We start from the raw sequence: 21,601 nt of genomic DNA on the forward strand, positions 1-21,601 counted from the left end.
CATTGCTGTTGACCTGGTCTTCTAAAAGCTATTCATGTATGTTTTTAATTTAGTGATAAATGTAAATGAGAGTCTGAGAAAAAGTCTACGTAACCTTTCAGACTTGGACATTCCTTTGCTGCATTGTTTAGAATTGCAGAGAATGGAGATTTGTAAGAACATTGCAGGCACTTTGCCTCCCACACTCAGGCCAGGAAACAAAAATTCCAGAGAGAAATTCCAGGTGAGTATTTAGTATTGTATTCTATTTATGATACCAATAGAAATCTTTGAGTAGAATATGTTCTCACTAAAAATATGGGCTTCAATAACCAGTTGCAAAGCTAGGACATTAAAATAGCATTGGAACTTGGAATCAATTTTTTTATTTTTTTTTTGAGACAGGGTGTCTCTCTGTCTTGCAGAGGTGTGATCACAGCTCACTGCAACCTTGACCTCCCAGGCTAGGGTGATCCTCCCACCTCAGCCTCCTAAGTAGCTGGAATTCCAGGCACATGCCACCAAGACCAGTTACTTTTTTGTCTTTAGTAGAGACAGTATCTTGCTATGTTTTCCAGGCTGGTCTTGAACTCCTGGGCTCAAGTGATCTACTTGCCTTGGCCTCCTAAAGTGTTGGGATTACACGTATGAGCCACCGTGACTGGCTGGAATCATATTTAACTGATCAATAATTCAGAAAAACTTGAAAAATAAGCCATATCACTTTGAAAGTATTTGAATACATTCTGATATTATATGGACTGAGAAACTAGTTTCAGAAATAAAAAATTTTACATGCAGTCAGGAGATTTTAGATTTATTTTCAAGGTTGTTCACTGGAAAATGAAGGTATTCAGAGCTACAACTATTGATGATTAAGCTAGAAAATTTCATGCCTATCGTAAGCACATAATTTAAAAAGAAAACAAGTGGATAAAAAAATATGTAATCAACCTATGACATCAAATGAAAATTTCAGAACAAATGTTCATAATGTGCCATTTTTTCAATTGCTTAACACCTCCAAGGAGATTTCAAAGCTAGGCCCTTGAGGCTTCAAGGGTTGCCTGCCTGTTCACAGAAATTTCTGTTATACAAACTAGAACGAACCTGGTTTTACTTTGAGACACTATTGTGAACTAGTATATGAAGTAGGCCTGATAGAAAATTTTAGAGCTCAAAGAAAAGCTAAGAAATTTGGCTCAAACATGGGACAGATTGAAACCATTTTTAAAGGAATATGAGACCATAAAGGAAACTGATTCAGGAGAGGAAGACTAGTATCATTTTGAAAAGCTAGACATGAAGCACAAGGTGGGCAATTCTTGTTATGATGATTGAGTATGCTGCTATAACTTGAAAGCATGTGCCAGGGTGATAAAAGTATTTCCCTGGATTTTAATTAATTAATTTAGAGACAGGGTCTCACTGTCACCCAGGCTGAAGTGCAGCGGCACTGGTTTTAGTCACCCAGGCTGCAGTGCATGGGTCACTGCAGCCTCAAACTCCTCAGCTCAAGGGATCCTCCCTTCTCAGCCTCCCAAGTAGCTGGGACCATAGGCATGCACCACCATGCCCCAATAGTTTTTTAAATTTTTTGTAGAGACAGGGTCTCGCTATGTTGCTGGGCTGGTCTCGAACTTCTGGCCTCAAGCCATCTTCTTGAGCCTCAGCCTCCCGAAGTCCTGGCACTACAGACATGAGCCACTGCATCCAGCTTTCCTTGGATTTTTGTTTGTTTGTTTGGTTTTCGAGACAGAGTCTCGCTCTGTCGCCCAGGCTGGACTGCAGTGGCGCGATTTCGCCTCACTGCAAGCTCCGCCTCCCGGGTTCACGCCATTCTCCTGCCTCAGCCTCCTGAGTAGCTGGGACTACAGGCACCCACCACCACACCCGGCTAATTTTTTGTATTTTTTAGTAGATACGGGGTTTCACCGTGTTAGCCAGGATGGTATCGATCTCCTGACCTCGTGATCCGCCTGCCTTGGCCTCTCAAAGTGCTGGGATTACAGGTGTGAGCCACCGCGCCCGGCCTCCTTGGATTTTAAGCTGGTGGTGACACTGTTTTATATCAAGTTGCACATGAAAGAGATAGTCTCCTTTAAAAATTATATCAGAACCAGTAGGAGAAATAGAACAACTAAAGGACATTTGGAATTTCATGCTTGGGAAGAATACGCATTGTGAATTTTGAAACACCTCCTATGATTAAGGTATTATGGCAAAAAAAGCAAAACCTTGAGAAAGTTAGCAACTTAGTAGACTTTCTATATTCCACTTACCGAAGAGAAATTTTGCTCAGCTAATTTGCAGTATGCAGCCATAGTAGCTAAGTAGATTATTCCATCAGGGTTTCCCATGACTGAGTTGCCTTATAAAAAAAACCCAGGCACAGATAATTCTGAAATGGATGCATTTCTTGGGCAGCATTTCAAAACTAATTTATTGCTTTCTTCAAGTGATTAATAATGGAAGGTTTTATGGGGAGGGAGCCCATCAGAATCATACAAATCATGGGATACTGACCCAAAAGTCTACAGGAGCCAGGAGGGTAAATAATGTGTGAAGGGTGCAGACTTTACAGTGGTGGAGACTGACAAACTAAGAAGAGACGACGCCAAAGGGGCAGCCGTCATTCAGTCCCAGTGGACAACTGGACCTAATGCCCTGGAGTAGAGTGATGATGGGTCCAGAGTCATGATAGAACGATTGCTGCCATGTGGGAATGGAAGCTCAGGGGTGACAGATCTTCTGATTATTTAAAAAAAAAAAAAAAAAAAAAACCACCTTAAAAATCCAGCTCTTCATATAAAATATCCAGATTTTTATGTGAAATTTCTCAGTTGTAAATGTTGGCAACCAGTTTTTATTTTTTAATTGTTTAATTTTTTATTTTTATTTTTTATTTTTTTGAGACAGAGTCTCGCTCTGTCGCCTAGGCTGGAGTGCAGTGGCGCAATCTCGGCTCACTGCAACCTCAGCTTCCAGGGTTCAAGTAATTCTCCTGCCTCAGCCTCCCGAGTAGCTGGGGTTACAAGCTTATACCACCATGCCCAGCTAATTTTTGTTTTTTAGTAGAGATGGGGTTTCACCATGTTGGCCAGGCTGGTTTCAAACTCCTGACTTCAAGTGATCTACCTGCCTCAGCCTCCCAAAGGGCTGGGATTACAGGCATGAGCCACCATGCCCAGCCCTTTTTTTTTTTTTTTTTAAGACCGAGTTTCACTCTTGTTGCCCAGACTGGAGTGCAATGGCATGATCTCAGCTCACCGCAACCTCCACCTCCCAGGTTCAAGTGATTCTTCTGCCTCAGCCGCCCGAGTAGCTGGGATTACAGGCATGCGCCACCACGCCCAGCTAATTTTGTATTTTTAGTAGAGACAGGATTTCTCCATGTTGGTCAGGCTGGTCTCGAACTCTCAACCTTAAGTGATCCACCTGCCTCGGCCTCCCAAAGTGCTGGGATTACAGGCGTGAGCCACCATGCCCAGCCCAAGCCCAGCCTTTTTAAAATTTTTGAATAGAGATGGGGTCTTGCTATGTTGATCAGGCTGGCCTCAAGCAATCCTCCCATCTCCACCTCCCAAAGTGCTGGGATTACAAGCGTGAGGCACCATGCCTGGCCTTTTGTTTCTAATAATTACTTTGCAATTGTTGACATGTTGCTTGTAATCTTTTCAAGTCATTTTATGCATGCATTTGTCTCCCTGGCTAGACTGTGACCTCCTCAAGGACAGGGACTCTCAGTATATTTCCTTTGCTTCTCCTAATGTGTGTGTGTGTTTTTTTTTTTTTTTTTGAGATGGAGTCTCACTCTGTCACCAGGCTGGAGTGCAGTGGGACCATGCTGGCTCACTGCAACCTCTGTCTCCTGGGTTCAAGCAATTCTCCTGCCTCAGCCTCCTGAGTAGCTGGGATTACAGGCGCCCACTATCACGCCCAGCTAATTTTTTATATTTTTAGTAGAGATGGGGTTTCACCATGTTGGCCAGGCTGGTCTCGAACTCCTGACCTCAGGTGATCCACCCGCCTTGGCCTCCCAAAGTGCTGGGATTACAGGTGTGAGCCACCATGCCCTGCCTCTTTTTTTTTTTTTTTTTTAAGACAGAGTCTCACTCTGTCACCAAGGCTGGAGTGTGGTGGCGCAATCTCAGCTCACTGCAACCTCTGTCTCCTGGACTCAAGTGATTCTCATGCCTCAGCCTCCTGAGTAGCTGGGACTACATGCATGAGCCACCACACCCAGCTAATTTTTGTATTTTTATTAGAGACAGGGGTTTCACCATGTTGGCCAGGCCAGTCTCAAACTCCTGACCTCAAATGATCCACTCACCTTGGCCTCCCAAAGTGCTGAGATTACAGGCGTGAGCTACTGCGCCCACCCTGTTTCTCCTAGTGTGCTTTTAAAGGTACTTTGGCTACTGCTAGTCCTAATGAACAAAAAAAACATCGGTAAGAACCAGACGTTTTCATTATTGCTGCTTGTGTTCCCTGGCTTTGCCACTAAAAGTTTCCCTAATTCTCTATCATAATGAAGTGCTTATCTCATTTACAATACGTAAACCTTTACAGTTTACTTGTGCTGTGGGAATCCCTATGAAAGGGGGTGGAAGGGAGGAAGGCAAACGGCCCTTTATTGGTCTTCAAAAGTTGGAAAGTCATTATCCAGCTGTGTGACCTTGGGAAAGTGACATCATCACTCAGTTTCTATTCTTCATTCAGTAAAATGAGGTGACTGGGTTATCTCTAAAATCACATCCCACTTGGTTTGAACCCTCTAAGCCTGACCAGTATCTTTTATTAACCACCGCTCCCTGCTTGGATGGTACTCTGGTTCCCTTCCCGTGGATTAGCACTATCCTTTCCAAGTAAGGTCAATTGTAGGTGAAATGACACCCACAGTAAACAGAATTTGTCTCTGATGACTCTCCTATCATCACAGTTATTCTGGTCTAATCTATATGTCCTAGTAAAGATTTGCTCATGTTTTCAAGGTAAAACTTCAGTCCAGAGGCCCCTATAGAAGCAAGAAACCCATTCTTAGGTATTCCTCACTGTAAGGTAGGAGAGGGCAGAGAGGACTGAGATTGGTTAGACTCTTTTCGTGGAACTTTACCATAAGGGCTCTGAATGACCCCAGACCAACTCTGGGGCCATGGGAACTTCTACATCACAAAACTAAATAACGCCTTAGCTTACCTGTTTCTTCTAATCTTCTTATTTCAGTCCTTTGGTTCTCTTTTCTGTTTTTTGACACAGGGGTCTCACTCTGTTGCTCAGGCTGGAGTGCAGAGGCACCATCATGGCTCAGTACAGCCTCAACCTCCCAGGCTCAAGTGACCCTCCCACCTCAGCCTCCAGAGCAGCTGGAACAACAGACATATGACACCACTCCTGGCTAACTTTTATTTTTGTAGAGTCAGTGTCCCACTATGTGGCCCAGGCTGGTCTTGAACTCCTGGACTCAAGTGATCCTCCCACCTCAGCCTTCCAAAGTGCTGGGATTACAGGCATGAGCCACTGTGCCTGGCCATCCTTTTCCTTTTTTTTTTGAGATGGAGTCTCACTCTGTCACCCAGGCTGGAGTGCAGTGGCGTGATCTTGGATCACTGCAAGCTCCGCCTCCTGGGTTCACGCCATTCTCCTGCCTCAGCCTCCGGAGTAGCTGGGACTACAGGCGCCCGCCACCACACCCAACTAATTTTTTGTATTTTTAGTAGAGACGGGGTTTTCACCGTGTTAGCCAGGATGGTCTCAATCTCCTGACCTCGTGATCTGCCCGCCTCAGCCTCCCAAAGTGCTGGGATTACAGGCCTGACCCACCGCACCTGATCCCCCTTTTTTTTGAGACAGAGTCTTGCTCTGTCGCCCAGGCTGGAGTGCAGTGGCCTGATCTTGGCTCACTGCAAGCTCCACCTCCTGGGTTCAAGCGATTCACCTGCCTCAGCCTCCCGAGTAACTGGGACTACAGGCGCCCCCCACCACGCCCAGCTAATTTTTGTATTTTTAGTAGAGATGGCATTTCACCATGTTGGCCAGGCTGGTCTCGAACTCCTGACCTCAGGTGATCCGCTGGCCTTGGCCTCCCAAAGTGCTGGGATTACAGGCGTGAGCCGCTGCGCCCGGCCCCTTTTCCTCTTTTTATTCCCTTCTTTATAGGTACAATCTGAAGGTTCTCATCCAGCTGGCTTTATGTGCTTGGAAGTAGGTCTTTCTCTACATCCTCCTTGACTGAGGACAGTCTCCAGCCTGATTATAAATGGCATCTTACCATTTCCCTGGCCCTGAGAGAGGTCCAAGTGGTGGAGGGGAAGATACTCTCTAAGGAGTAAGGCAGAGAGAAAACCAACACCAGATTTATTCTCTTTTTTTTTTTTTCTTTTTGAGATGGAGTCTTGCTCTGTCGCCCAGGCTGGAGTGCAGTGGCGTGATCTCGGCTCACTGCAAGCTCCGCCTCCCGGGTTCACGCCATTCTCCAGCCTCTGCCTCCCGAGTAGCTGGGACCACAGGCACTCACCACCACGCCCTGCTAATTTTTTTGTATTTTTTAGTAGAGACGGGGTTTCATCGTGTTAGCCAGGATGGTCTTGATCTCCTGACCTCGTGATCCACCCACCTCGGTCTCCCAAAGTGCTGGGATTACAGGTGTGAGCCACTGCGCCCGGCTTTTTTTTTTTTTTCTTTGAGACGGAGTCTCGCTCTGTCGCCCAGGCTGGAGTGCAGTGGCATGATCTCGGCTCACTGCAAGCTCCGCCTCCCAGGTTCACACCATTCTCCTGCCTCAGCCTCCCGAGTAGCTGGGATTACAGGCTCCCACTACCATGCCTGACTAATTTTTTGTGTTTTTAGTAGAGATAGCGTTTCACTATGTTGGCCAGGCTGGTCTCAAACTCCTGACCTCAAGTGTTCTACCTGCCTCAGCCTCCCAAAGTGCTGGGATTACAGATGTGAGCCACCGCGTCCGGCCACCAGCTTTATTTTTGATAACCCATTCAGGCCTGTGGTGAACAGGGCTGGTCAGAGCAAAGACTGAAGTCTGCAGTCAAAGCCTAACCCTTGTCCTGTGACTGTCATCTATAAAGACAGACTTGGTCCATAATTCCTCCATTTTCCCCCTTTCTGCATCTCAGCACTAGTGGTTGTTGATTAAATCAGGTGGCAAGTTGGCCAAACAAGGTCTACCTTTTGATGTATACTTAGCAGCACCCCACGAATCTTTCATCATCAACTGTAAATACTAAAAAACTATAAATACTAAACAGAAATATTGAGGAGGATTAGTCTCCCAGCAAATAGGAAGAAGGGAAACTCTTGTGATGTGGGGTACACCTGGGAGCCTGCCAGTGATGGTGTTGGGGTGGCTGGGACTGCTCTTTTTTCATCGCCTGCCCTTATCAGCTGTTATCATTTATTTTTCCTCAGGAAGAAGTAGCCTCAGTGGCAACAACAGAGTCTTGGGGAGCCCCAAGGCTAGGACAATCAGCACAGACCTAGAAAGGAATGAGTCGGATCAGGAACAGAAGAGGCCAAAATCAGAGTAAGAAACAAAGGGTCAGGAGCTGGGCACAGAAGCTCATGCTTGTAATCCCAGTGACTTAGGAGGCCCAAGTGGGAGATAACTTGAGGCCAGAAATTCAAGACCAGCCTGGGCAACACAGCGAGATGCTGTCTCTATAAAAACAATTTTTAAACTTAGCCAGCCATGGTGGTGCACACCTGTAGTCCCAGCTACTTGGGAGGCTGAGGCAGGAGAATCGCTTGAACCCAGGAGGCAGAGATTGCAGTGAGCCATAATTGTGCCACTGCCCTCCAGCCTGGGTGACAGAGTGAGTGAGACTCCCAACTCTTTTTTTTTTTTTTTTTTTTTGAGATGGAGGCTTGCTCTGTCGCCTAGGCTGGAGTGCAGTGGCACAATCTCAGCTCACTGCAACCTCTGCCTCTCGGGTTCACGCCATTCTCCTGCCTCAGCCTCCCGAGTAGCTGGGACTACAGGCCCCCGCCACCACGCCCGGCTAATTTTTTGTATTTTTAGTAGAGACAGGGTTTCACCGTGTTAGCCAGGATGGTCTCAATCTCCCGACCTCGTGATCTGCCTGCCTTGGCCTCCCAAAGTGCTGGGATTACAGGTGTGAGCCACCGCGCCTGGCCTTTTTTTTTTTTGAGATGGAGTCTTGCTCTGTTGCCCAGGCTGGAGTGCAGTGGCGCGATGGCTAACTGCAATCTCCACCTCCCGGGTTCAAGCGATTCGCCTGCCTCAGCCTCCCGAGTAGCTGGGACTACAGGTGCACGCCACCATGCCTGGCTAATTTTTTTATTTTTAGTAGAGACGGGATTTCATCATGTTGGCCAGGATGGTCTTGATCTCCTGACCTCGTGATCCTCCCACCTCAGCCTCCCAAAGTGCTGGGATTACAGGGGTGAGCCACTGCACCTGGGCAAGACTCCCAACTCTTAAAAAAAAAAAAAAAAGGCAGGGCTCAGTGGCTCACAACTATAATCCCAGCACTTTGGCGGGCCGAGGCAGGCGGATCACCTGAGGTCAGGAGTTTGAGATCACCCTGGCCAACATGGCAAAACCCTGTCTCTACTAAAAATACAAAAATTAGCCAGGTGTGGTGGCGGGCGCCTGTAGTCCCAGCTACTTGGGAGGCTGAGGCAGGAGAATGGTGTGAACCCGGGAGGCGGAGCTTGCAGTGAGCTGAGATAGCACCACCGCACTCCAGCCTGGGCGACAGAGTGAGACTACGTCTCAAAAAAAAACAAAAAACAAAAAACAAAAAACCCTGAGGGGGTGGATGTAAAGTTACACAAGCTTGTCTGGATTTCCCATCATAGGGCCTTTGTATTCACTTATTTAATAATAGTTCAGAAGAAGCTATCTCAGCTGTACAAGAAGTAATTCAGTTTCAGAACATTTCTCACTCCAACAAGGTGCATTTTCCCCTCTGGCACTCAGTTGTATAAATCTGAACTCTTTCCCTCTCACTCAGAGATCTCTTTTATGTATTTCCCAGGTTGGCTGGCATAGTCATCTTAGAATAGCCCCCAAATGTGGAAATTCTGTTGTCAGGAGTCATCATTTCCAGTAAGAAACTCACTGAGTGACAGAAAATGAAGACTAAAGATCAAAGATTACTAGATTAATTTGCCTAAAACCAATTCGCCTAAAACCAATTAGTCTAAAATAAATATTTATCAAATCTGCAGCATTTCAAAAGGATTTAGCAGATTCACCCTTTTAGTTATTCCTGTTGTCTGTATAACTTTTCAGTGTAAGTCAACTGAATATGCCTCATGCCTATTCATTTAAGATACACTGGCCTTTTAACAGTAGGAATGTAGAAGTTAGACCAAAGCATCAAAATCACATTGAACTCCATTATATTTTTCAAGGCATTTAATTTGTAAAGGAATATTGGATTAAGAAACAAAAAAATGATATACAAAATGTCTGTACCAATTGTATTTATTGCTAGAAACTTTAAACTTTTTAAAAAAGTTTTTGAATGGTAGATAACATAGAAAAAGACATCCATAAAGGTAGGAAGCAATCTCATCATTTACTAAGTGCTGCAAATTTGATAAATTTATGTTGCTGATAATAACTCAGAAGTACTCTTGGATGAATAGATATAAATCCTTGAAATATCCAAAGCATGACAAAAAAGAATAGGACACCTAAATGGATATAAACACACTGAAATAGGAATTGAGCTTTTGGCAAATTAGTCATTAAGTCATTAACTTTAAGCAAACAAGTTTTCAGTAAATTGGTTTTAAGAGATCTAGCTTTAGGTGAACTAGTTTCAGGCAAACTGACTAGTACCAAATCAGTGTTTTGCTCCCTCCAGTTCCCCCCAACTCTAGTTTTGGGATTGTGATGGATGCAATCCAGGACCCCTCTGAGATGTGACAAGTGAGCTTCTGCTAGGAAACCAAGTGTACAAGTGACCTGAGAAGAGAGTAAGAAAGAGTGAGAGAGAGAGAGAGAGACACAGAGACACAGAGAGAGTGTGTGTGTGCATGAACACACCCACACATGCATACACTGGGCTGTATGGCTCAGTGCACCTAAACTTGGGAATGTGGCTAAGCTGAAGCTTCCTAGACATCCCCTCAACAAGCTCCACATCCACAGAGACCTGCTTATTACCTCCCCCAGCCAAGGAGAAGAGCAACCACGTACAATCACCTATCTAGCCTCCCCAGACCCATGTGAGTCCCTGAGAAACAGGGAATATAGGCAGCAACCCCACTCAGAGCTGGTCCCCATTCTCAGCAGACAGATGAGGAGCTCTCCTAGTCCTTAGAAGAAGGCCAAGAAATAACTCATTAATGAGGTCCAGAGTTTCTACCTCTTCATCCAGATATAGGTGCGGGACCCCATATCTGATACCATGTGTCACAAAAAAGTGAGGAGCTTAAATTTGGTTGCCTAGCAGGAACTCACCACCCTAGACTTGCTACCTCTCAGGGACATCCCACACTGCATCAACCACAACTCCAAAACTCTGGGGTTTGGGGGAGCTGGAGGGAGAATTACACTTTGATTTGGTTCTAGTCAGTTTAGCTGAAACTAATTGATTTAAAGCTAGGTCCTCTACTCTTGGAATCCAGGACCAGAACATTGCGTGACTCATGCACAATCATATACTAGGCCAGACACAGTGGCTTACGTCTGTAATCCCAGCACTTTGGGAGGCCAAGGTGGGAGGATCATTCGAGCCCAGGAGTTCAAGACTAGCCTGGGCAACATGGTGAGATCCCATCTCTAAAACAAACAAAATATATATACTGAAGATACAGAATCAGATGTTCAGAAAGTACTGGAACCCTCCTGTGCGTGCCTAAGCTCAGGCTGCACACATGGGAAAAAGGCCAGTCACCCCCACCCTGGTAAATATAAGGTTTCTCTTCCACAATCCATTTGGAATATCACGATCTTTGGGTCTCCGGCCCTTGGGGTCCTTCCCAGAGGACTCTTCTGCCAGGCCTGCAGAGTGCATTCTTTGCCTTGGCTGGCCTCAGAGGGGCCCACTGGCCACAGCAGTTTGTCTGTGGGGTGACAACAGCAGCAGTGATTGCAGCTCAGATATAGTTGGCAGGGGGTTGTCGGGCATTGAGCCGCTGCATGTGGCAACCATGGCAGAGCAAGTGCCCATCCAGAGGGAAACAGCAGCAGCCTTCCTCATCACTCAGCTGCATCCGGCAGTCCTAGGGAAGAAGGCACCTAGTTCACCTCAGCCTAGGCACCTTGGACACTGAGGGTATCTTAGGAGTCTGCCCTGCTCCACACCTGACTCCTAATAACTGGAAGAAAGGGATGGGGTGGGAAGGGAAGGATGGAAGGGATGGAAGAGCAATCTGAGAAAATATTAATACCTCAGCTGGACACCAGGTGTCACTGCTGCAACAGAAATAATGACACAAGCCTGTCTTTCAAGAAGTTTGACCAGAGTCCCTAGTCTTAGAAAGTCCTGACTCTGGGAGAGTCCAACCTACTTGGACCAGAGAGAGTGGCTGGAGGACAAAAAAGAGACTGAAGATAGGTCACAGTATCTTTCTGGTTTCCCATGCCCTACACCTCTCCCATAGATGTCTGGTTGTTGCAGGACTTGACTCCTCCCCTCTCCCCATTTCTACTTCTTCTCCAGCACCGCTGAACCCCAACACTCACCTCACAGTGGTAGCACTCAAAGTGATAATCCCGGTCCATGGATATCACCCTCACGATGTCCTCACAGCCCTGAAACATGCAGACCCCCGTGGAGATGACAGCAGCATGTTGCCTCACCTCTACCTTTCCCTCATATACAACCCTTCCCACCCCATGGGAAGATCATACAAATGCCCCCAGAGTCTCTCTGCAATCACCTGTAGTTTTAAGATGCTTCTGCAAATCCTACCAGAACTCTCCTCATCTCCTTCACTGGCTGCTCCCATGTAGCACACTCCCTCTGTACAACAGCCCTGGCCTTACCTACATCTCTCAGTTGTGGGGGAAGCAAAGGGAAGGGAAGGGGACAGGAGGCTTAAATAAAGTAGGCTAGGCTGGGAACAAGGGGATCCAATAAGATCTGGTCCTCACTGGCTTTTGGCTTCTCTCCGTAGGCACATCCCCTACACACGGCTTAAATCATTTCTGACCCCTTCCTACCAGTGCTGAGGATTCTTCCCACCTTTTTCCAGCCCCTACATCTGCAGTCTGGTGACCTCAACCTCAAAGAAAGTCTCCTCCTCTGGACTGGGATAGAAGAGATGGAGCCTGGGCCCAGTTAGGCTTTCAGACATGTCCAGGCCCGGATGTTAGGGTCAGGGTGGTGACCCCAAGAGGCAGAGTCACACGGGAATCTTCACAGAGTACATTCCTTGGCACTACTGCTTCCGGCAGGAGGCCAGGCAGCATGTCCCTATCACCTCCCCAAAGGCAGTGGCACTGGCTGCCCTGAAGGAGAACCCAGACATACTGACCTCAGAGGGGAGGATGGGTTGGCCACAGGCTGCACACTTAGGAGCATAATTTCTGAAAGAGAGAGGGAAGAGATGAGCTGAGGTTGGAGAATCCCTGGACCCAGTTCCACACTGCATCCCAAGGGGCGGACTCACTTGTGGTAGTCGGTGACACAGTATACTTGGTTGGAGAAGTCCACTGTGAAGGGGATGCCATCCAGGCACTTGTTGCAAACAATGCATCGGAAACAGCCTGGGTGATAGGACTTCCCCATTGCTTGTAGGATCTGGCTCATGGGGTAGCAAGAGAATCAGTCTCCCTCCAGTCCCAGCTCTCCAGCTGCCCATTATGCTCCTTATTACTCCCATTAACCTCATCCAACCCGCTGCTATACTCCTAGAACAATGCTATGTAATGTCGGGGAAGAAGTCTTAAGATGGAGGCGGAAACCCTGAAAAGTGCCTGAGAGAGCATTCAGGCCAGTAGTGTTTAACTCTGGCTGCATATCAGGATCACCTAGGGAGCTTTTAAAAAACATCAATGCTTTGGCCCTCCTCCAGGCCTATTATCACAATCTGTGGTGATGGGATCCAAACACTGTTTTTTGTCTTGTTTGTTTTGTTTTTTAGTTCTTCCCAGCTGATCTGCTAGGCTACCATGATTGAAAATCACTGATTTAATCCTATCTTTTGTTTTTACAGAAAAGAAAACTGAGTCCCAAGTGATTCTAACCAGTAGCAGAAAGGGGATTAAGACTCAGGACCGGCCGGGCGCGGTGGCTCACGCCTGTAATCCCAGCACTTTGGGAGGCCGAGGTGGGTGGATCACGAGGTCAGGAGATCGAGACCATCCTGGCTAACTAGTCTCTACTAAAAACACACAAAAAATTAGCCGGGCATGGTGGCAGGCGCCTGTAGTCCCAGCTAGGCAGGAGAATGTCATGAACCCAGGAGGCGGAGCTTGCAGTAAGCCAAGATCGCGCCACTGGACTCCAGCCTGGGCAACAGAGTGAGACTCCATCTCAAAAAAAAAAAAAAAAAAAAGACTCAGGACCGCAGGCTGGGCATGGTGGCTCACGCCTGTAATCTAGCACTTTGGGAGGCTGAGGCAGGAGGATCACTTGAGGCCAGGAATTCAAGACCAGCCTGGCCAACATGGCAAAACCTTGTATCTACTAAACATACAAAAATTAGCCAGGCATAGTGGCACATGCCTGTAGTCCTAGCTACTTGGGAGGCTGAGGCACTAGAATCACTTGAACCTGGGAGGCGGAGGTTGCAGTGAGCCGAGATCATGCCACTTTGTCGGAGCGAGACTCTGTCTCAAAAAAAAAAAAAAAAAAAAAGACTCAGGACCCCACACTCCTAGCTCAGGCTGGAAGGCCTGGCTGTGCCTGCAGAATTAGGGAGGGGCTAGGTCATAGAAGCCTGGGTTGACAGGCTTTTGAGCCCAGACTTGATCCCATAGGCAGAGGGAAGCCACTGTAAACAGTTGCTCTGGGGAGGAATGGGATGAAAGTGATTCATCTGGTGACAGGCTTCTTTCCCCAACCTTCTCTCAGTATCCATTTAGTCCCTGATTCCGCTCCTCAGCCTCACAGTGAGAGTTCTAAGCTGAAGGCACTTTACTTACCTTCTCCAAAATCAAGTGACCACAGACACAGCATTTCTCAGCTGCCTCCTGAAACCCTGAAAACTAAAGTAAAAGACAAGACAAACGGAGGCTGTTATCAAACTGAGAATGATGGGTGGTACTCCAATGGGCCACCAAGAAGGGGGTCAGTATGGAAACCAATTCCAGGTCCAGGTGACCCTTACTCACCAGATAATCTTCCTCACAGTACACAGAGCCATTGACACTGTAGAAAGCCTTGCAACGCAAAGTTCGCCCTAGAAACAATAAAGAAGGGGCTGGAACCTATCCCACAGCCCAGGTGCAAGACCTCTGGGGTCACTGCTCCCCATTGCTGCATAATAAATTTAAACCTGGACTTTGTGCTTTTCCTCCTAACTGCTGTCTGTCCTTCTTCCCCACACAAAAATTCCATCTGATGCAATTCCAATTTGCCTTGGCTTCATTCCAGCCAACTTCCCCTCTCCTTTGCTTGCTGCTCCTCTACCTCCTGCCTCCTTAACAGTTTTCTAGGGCCCTCCCCTAAACGAACTACCTTCCTCTCCAGTGCATAGGAAGCCACCTGGGAGAGTAAAGCCAACTACGTGCTGGAATACATGAGCTCTTAATAAGGTGCTATATGATTTGCATAGAGAGAATCATATTGTTAACAGGCCTTGCCCTCTGGGACCCTTCAACCTAGAAGCCTCTTTGCCTGAGCATATCTATCCTGCTCTCAAAGGCCTATCTGTCTCCTTCCAGAGACAGACTCTATGGAGGTCAGGACTGGAGTTACTGCAGGAGGACAAAGTGCTTTGTTTGGAAGCAAAGCAGGTCCCCTCTCCTGTTTGTATAAGGCTGCTTCCCTAAGCTTAGAGGGACCCAGAGTCACTGGGGTAAGAGACAACCCAGGATCTTCCTCCAGCAGACAAGGCAGGATCATTCCCCATGTGACCAACCCCCAGGAACTGCTCCCAGGTGTCTATATTATCAGGGATAGGGGAGGAGTGAGAACAGGTGGAGCATGAGCAATTTTCCCACCTTTGCCTTCTTCCCCTCAAAATCCCCACTTCCAACTCTGTCCAGTGGGTTAGGAAAGCTGACTTAGAAGCTCATGAGATACAGGGGAGGAAAGACAGGGAAAGAGATATAGCCAGAAGAGGCCCTGTAAACAGAAGGATAGACAGACAGATGAGCCTAAAGAGAACCAGGCAGAAACTGGGGGAGTGAGAAAAGCTGAGTGCTGAAGTCAGACAAGCAGAGATAGGAGATTAAAGGTTTAGCAAAGGAATCAGAATGGGTAAGCAGTGAGGAGGGGGTAATGAGGGAGGGGAGGGGGGCAGTTAAGGCCGCTGGGAGCATCCCCCCTTTCCAAGTGGGCCTCCTGAGCTAACAGTGGCAGGCATTCCTGGAGCGTGATGTCATCAGCTTGGCATGGCCCGGTGGCCTGCACTCTAGTGAGGTGGCTGAACTCTGACCAGCCAAGAGAAAACCCCCCTCTCCGCTCGAAACAGCTCCCCACTCCCCCAGCCTGCCCCCACCCTCCCCACATTCCAGTCTTTCACTGTCGCCCCAGGCAACTTGGCTGCCCAAGACCAAGCCCCACCAAGAAGCTGGAGGGCCAGGAGAGTCCAGGATGGGCAAGCAGGGAGGCATGAGAGGGAGAAACAGAGGTGAGGAAGGAAGGAGGGACTCCAGAAAGGAGACCCACCAGGGGGAGGGACAGCCAAGTAGAGGACAGACAGGGAAGCAAGAGAGGCGGAGCAGCTGTGGACCTCCAGACACTTGGTGGGGATCCAACAGCTGCTCTGTGAACAAATGAAGAGGGACAAGCTCTCCTCCTGTTCCCCATAGCACTTCTAAGTGCGTATGTGGGCAGGGGAGGGCAGTGCTTGAGTGTTGGGGCTACACTCACCACAAGAGCAGCAAACAAAGCACTGGGTGTGGTAGAGGCTGTCCAAGGCCTGGCAGGCATTGCTCTGCCCATAGATGCCTTTGTTGCACTTGATACAGGTGCCTGAGAAGAGAAAAGAGTGTCACACTCCACCCCCCACTGGGTCAAAACCAGGGATTCCCAAGCTTTCCTGACTGCCCTTTCCTGATGTGCCAGGGGTCACAGTCTCCCTTTGATGGGCTCCCTTCTGATTAGAGAAGATAACAAGTAATGAGATGCAGCAAGATCTTGGCTGAGCAGATCCACTCTTGTTTATTTAATTACTCAACAGATATTTTCTGAGCATCTATTTTGTGCTTAACACAGCACCACTACCTAAGGAAACCTGGAGAAAGTCGAAGATATGGTCCCTGGCATTCAGATGCTTAGTTTCTGTTGGGGAGAAAAGACTGTACAGGCAAGGTATGATCTCTGTTGCAGTGTGGGATGAATGGTCAAAGATGCCAGTCCACAGGTGCTCAGCAGCAGACTTGAAAAAACTTTCTAGAGAAAGCAGGCTAGGCCCAGAAAGCCTCTCTGGGACTTCAGTTTCCCATCAGTCAAACGAGCTGTTCAGTTATAGAATGATTTCTCTCTGCTGCAGACTTCCAAGGATGGAGAAAAGGATCTGGCTCGGCAGAGGGCTCCGTGCAGAGGGGACCATGTGAGCATGACTCCTGTGGGGAGGTGGCTGCTGAGAATGCAGGGTGTGTTCCAGGAATCAGGGTTGAACAGGAAAGCAGGGAGAGTAGCAGAGCCCCTGATGCCTCCTAGTCACCTTCTATCATGGGAAGAATACAGAACTGAACTGCTTGCTATTCCCCAAAATCCCCCACTAGGATATATACACCTGGCTCTGGGACTCGCCTTTCCTGGGTGTGTTCTTCCCTCCCTCCACTCCCCAATTCCAGGCCCATGAGTGAGGGCTAGGGCCTGTCTTTGGGGAGCAGATCCCAACGGGCCCGCCCCACCTCTCCCCCTCGGCAGGCTGCCACACTCCCTGCCTGTTGGGGCCCATCCCAGTCTTTGCCCAGGGGCTTGGGAGTCTGTGCAGCAGCTGCAGCAACTGATGGGCCCAGGCCTGTCCTGCTCCCACCCTCTGGCAGCTGGGCAAGGCTGAAGCCAAGGAAGAGGGCCCCTACTAGGGGCAGGAGGAGGGTACAGTCAAGCTGGGGCTAGCGGCACAAGGGGTATGTAGGGGTTCTGTCAAAGGAGGCAACCTGACTCCCAGGGAGAAGGGGCCCCCATCTCTGAATTCAAAATGCGGCTTCCTCATGGAAGTGAAGATCTGCCCCAAGATTTCCATGCCAGGGGGTCCTGTCAGAGCCATTCTTTAGGAAACCTTGGACGTTATGGGAAAAGCAAACGAAACTGCTCAGGCACGTTGGCCTCACCTCCTCTAACCCAGCATATCTATACCTATGTTCTTCATGCCATTTTATTGCAGTTTCTCTGAGTTCCTTTCTTCCTTTTGGCTCTGATGGTTCAGCCAAAAAGACTTCTTTACTAGCCACCTCTCCTGGGCCTCAAAACGAAACTGCTAAATGGGCCCTGTCATTCAGTCTTCCTTGATCAAAGCGGTTTGGCATCATCTCCTCTGGGCTTTCCTCTCGGTGGATTTGGAGGTGGGGAAAAGAATGGGGGTGGAAGTTGGGGGTTGAGTTATGCAGCGCCCTTATAGCCTGCCGCCCTGCTACCTCTGAACCTCCTACCCAACCATCCCTCCCTGGCCACGTTCCTCTTCCTATTCACTTTTCTAGCCATAGAGTTCTACAGCATGGGGTCCAGGAGTGGGGCATGAGTGATAAGAAGAGATGCTTGGAAAAGTGAAAGAGGCCCACAGCCCTTAGGGGGTAAGCCTGCCACTTCTTTCCAATCACAATCAGATTCGAAGTTTTTTGTGTGTAGCAGTGCCTGTGAATTTTGACTAAAAGATCTTTCAAGACCCTAATGTTCCTCATAGCTGAGACATATAATCAATCAATACTTCCTGAACAGAGTAGGGGAGGGAGACAGCGACCATGTTTCCTTAACAGTGTCAGGAAGTAAGGCGCTACTTCTAGCCTGAATTCTGAGAGGTTATAGCCAGAATTCAAGGCCAGGTTATTTCTGGCAATAACACAGGGTCGTTATCCATCCAGAGGTAATGGTGTTCCAGTAGTCATGACTTTTGCCCTGACTTCCGGAGGATGGGGAAAATAGAAGCTGGTACTACTGGGTCTCTGATTAAATGCCCACGCACGCACCTAGCCAACAGGACTGGGGAGGGACAGCAGTTGGGTCCCACGGCGCTCCATCCTGCCTCCCAGGCTCCATTTCCCCGACAGCCGCCACTACTCCGCGTGTGCTAAGGAGCGCCCCCCCATCCCCGAACCCCACCCCTCCGCCGCACGGGGGCAGCCGCCCCGCCCCCGGGCACCTGGAGCGCCCGGGCAGGAGTCGGCACGCACGCGGCCAGCCTGCCCCGCCCCCCCACCCGCGCATTCTCCGAATTCCTGCGGGCGGAGCCTGGGCCCGGGTGGGGGCGCGGCGCGCACAAACCTCCAGGGGCACCGCCGTGAAGAGGGGAGCAAGTTGGGGGGGATGCGCCCTCACTGCCCCACTTGGTCCCTTCCCTACGAGGCCTCCTGCCGCAAAAAGCCGAGGTTCAAATGCTTGAGAAACGGACTCACGAGATACCAGGGGGGTTGAATTTAATAGAAATAAGGAGCCCTGGTTCATTTGAAAACTAGCAGGAAGGGGACAGTGCTCTGGGGCCGCCCCCATCCATCCCTCTTGTTTCTTTCCTAGTCCCGCGTCTTCACCTCGGACCCCGGGGCACCGGCACTTTGGGCCGTCGGGGCAGTGGAGAACCGAAGACCGTGACGGGTCCCTTCCCGTCCCTAACCACTCCTCTCACTCACCGAAGTAGTCCTCCCTGGCCTCTGGCTCCCGCATCCGGGCCCGGGCGGCCTCCGGAACGAAAGGACCTGGTGGTTCCTCCAGACCCGACGGCTCAATCCCCGAGGGTTCTCCGCGGGCTCCGGCTTCTCGCCCACCGGTGCCCACCGTCAGGCGAAGCAAAGCTGTTAGCTCGTCCTGGTACCGGGCGCCCACGGCGCAGTCCCCGTAGCCGGTCACAGAGTGTCGTCCAGGTTGCGCCCCCCGTCTCTCCAAGGGCCCCGCCGCTCCCACTCCGGCCCCGGCTAGAGCTCCAGGGCTGCCCAGGGCCGGGGGATACGAGTGGCGGCTTTCCTGGCAGCCGAACCCCGCGGGCCGCTGAGCGTACAATCGGTCCAGGGCGGCGTGGAGCTCCGGGTAGGCGGACGGGACCCCTCCGGGAGAATAGCCTGCCGGTGCTCCGGCCAGGGGTGGGCCAAACAGGCACGGCCCCGCTGGCAAGGGGCTCCCGTGGCGCTGGTCGTAGCCCATGCTGATGCCGCTGGTGCGATTGCTGCAGGGCCGGCTACCTCCAGCTCCGCCAGCCCCCGCCCCGTCCAGCAGCAGGCTGCCCCGAGGGCTGGACGGCTTGCTCGCGTCGCTGGCCGAGCTACTGGCGAAGCTAGAGCGGGGGCTGAGGGCCGGGGCCGTGGGCTCCAGCCGAAAATCGGGGGGCAACGACTGAGGTAGAGGCAAGGCCCGGGTGGGCGGCGGACCCCCGGGAAAGGAGCCTTCGTAGCGCGGCGCCTCAAAGGAGCCGCGCTGATTCCGCTCAGCGTCCAGGGAACCTTGCTCCCGGGCCGGCTCCAACGGCTCATCCCCAGGTCCCCCAGTAGCTCCTCGGGGCCCTGACTTCCTAGGTCCCCCCAACCCACTTAGGCGCCCCTTGCCCGGCCCGGGGGTCCCGTCAGACCCAGACCGGCTAGATTCACCCTTTCTGCGGCCGAACTTCTCCAGCAGGCGACTGGCTTTCTCTCCTAACCGCTCCATGCCCTCGGGCCTGGGGCCTCTCGCCCCCTCCCCGCCTGGCACCCTGCGGCGTCTCGGCGGCCGGTTCTCTTTCCCTGCAGCCGGACTCTAGTTCCCCAGGGGCACAGGGGAGGCACAGGGGCTTAGCGGGCGGCCTGGATGCCCGGCGCCAGGAATCCCACAGCATCCCCCAGCGGGAGGGGCTGCGTCCCCCCGCGCATCTGGGGCTGAGTGGGGCTAGCAGGGCCTCTGGCCGCGGCTGTCCCGTCCGCAGGTCTATCTGTTCACGCGTCGACTCGCCCGACTGCCCCAGTCTCCCCGGCCCCCGCCCCCCTAGCTCTCACGCTAGCCACAGACCGAACTTCTCTCCCAAACTTTTGTCTGCCTGGCCGGATCTACTTTCCTAGGAGGGCGGAGCGCGGTGTGTGCGAGAGCGCCGGGGGTGTCCGCGCAGGGATAGCTGGTGTGCGTGCAGGAGAACTGGCGCTAACTGCCCTAGATATGGAGGCCCGCGGACTGGACGTGAGAGGCGGGCAGGGGCAGTTGGGGCAGCTGCCCCTACAACACTCAAGAATTGGAACAGGAAAGAGTGTGGGGGTAGGGGACGGGGACTCTTTGTCTGCAGTTGGAATGCGCGGAGGGGCATGGTGGAATGTGTCGCGTCCCGGGACCGGACGATAGGAGGCATGTTCTGCGCTAGCACCGTGACTTTGTTCCCAGCGTGGGGACTGTGGGAGAGATGGAGAGAGACTGGTACAGAAATGGTGAGACAAGGAGAGAGCCATAAAGAGGAAGACAGAGAGAAAGAAGACAAATGCATAAAGAGGTTCAGAGACGTGTGCGTAAAGATAGCCCTGAAAGGCGACGAAGCCCACAGAGAGAAGTGGAAGAAGGAAGAGGTAGCGAAAGAAAGGGAGAGCTGGGGAGCAAAGAGGAGTGTGGACGATGCAGAGACCGAAGGGTGCGCAAAGGAAAGGACAAGCTTGTCCAGAGAGAATGAGAGACAAACGTTTAAACTGCAATAAAAAGGCACCACCTTCTGGACCCAAAAGTTTTGTGATGGTGGAGAAATTTTGTGTTTGTAAAAGCAATGAAAAGGAGTCAGGAAAATGGGACTAATCTCTACCTTGAGAGGGAGGGAAAGAGATATAGTGTGTATGCAGAAGCAGTGAAAAGGAGTGAGGAAAAGGTTTGGGACTAATCTCTACCTTAAGGGTAGGACAGTTAGAGGGATAGACAGACACCCCCTGGTGTTGGGAAATGAGATTTTTAGCAAACATTTCAGGTGACTATGGAGATAGAAGGCCTGGTTTTAGGGCTAGCGAACACCTTCTCGCTTTGGTTTTGGTCCACAGAAGACTGGTGATACAGAGTAAGTATTAAGAGGAAGAAAAGAAATGCAGTGTAGAGGAAATTGCAAATGAAAATGATCAGGATGGAAAAGAGGCTGATATTGACTATTTTAGAAGGATCAAGAATAAGTAAAAGAAACCCTGGCTGAAGCAGCCGGGCGCGGTGGCTCACGCCTGTAATCCCACCACTTTGGGAGGCTGAGGCGGGCGGATCACTTGAAGTCAGGAGTTCAGACCAGCCTGGCCAACATGGTGAAGCCCTATCTCTACTAAAAATACAAAAATTAGCCAGGCGTGGTGGCGCACGCCTATAGTCCCAGCGACTCGAGAGGCTGAGGCAGGAGAATCGCTTGAACCCGGGAGACAGACGTTGCAGTGAGCCAAGAT

The 21,601-nt window shown here is 50.2% G+C and overlaps 1 protein-coding gene across 3 annotated transcripts; it reads right to left on the bottom strand.

Annotated features, from left to right (window-relative positions):
• Nucleotides 1–8,811: 8,811 nt before the first annotated feature.
• Nucleotides 8,812–20,903, bottom strand: AJUBA (ajuba LIM protein). Of its 3 annotated transcripts, none has more exons than XM_054448845.2 (8): nt 18,878–20,903; nt 15,957–16,058; nt 14,252–14,319; nt 14,063–14,125; nt 12,586–12,716; nt 12,451–12,502; nt 11,657–11,725; nt 8,812–11,193 (listed from the first exon to the last, which is right to left on the bottom strand). In XM_054448845.2, exons 1-8 carry the CDS (start codon nt 19,881–19,883, stop codon nt 11,068–11,070), a joined length of 1,617 nt encoding a protein of 538 aa, XP_054304820.1. In that variant the 5' UTR covers nt 19,884–20,903; the 3' UTR covers nt 8,812–11,067. The 3 variants fall into 3 exon arrangements, with proteins under 3 accessions (XP_054304820.1, XP_063507501.1, XP_054304823.1); XM_063651431.1 differs by having other exon boundaries at nt 8,812–11,289; XM_054448848.2 differs by lacking the exons at nt 8,812–11,193; nt 11,657–11,725; nt 12,451–12,502; ... (2 more) ...; nt 14,252–14,319; nt 15,957–16,058 and adding an exon at nt 16,424–16,651.
• Nucleotides 20,904–21,601: the final 698 nt, after the last annotated feature.

Source organism: Pongo pygmaeus, chromosome 15, assembly GCF_028885625.2.
Source record: "Pongo pygmaeus isolate AG05252 chromosome 15, NHGRI_mPonPyg2-v2.0_pri, whole genome shotgun sequence".
Taxonomy (NCBI): Eukaryota; Metazoa; Chordata; class Mammalia; order Primates; family Hominidae; genus Pongo; species Pongo pygmaeus.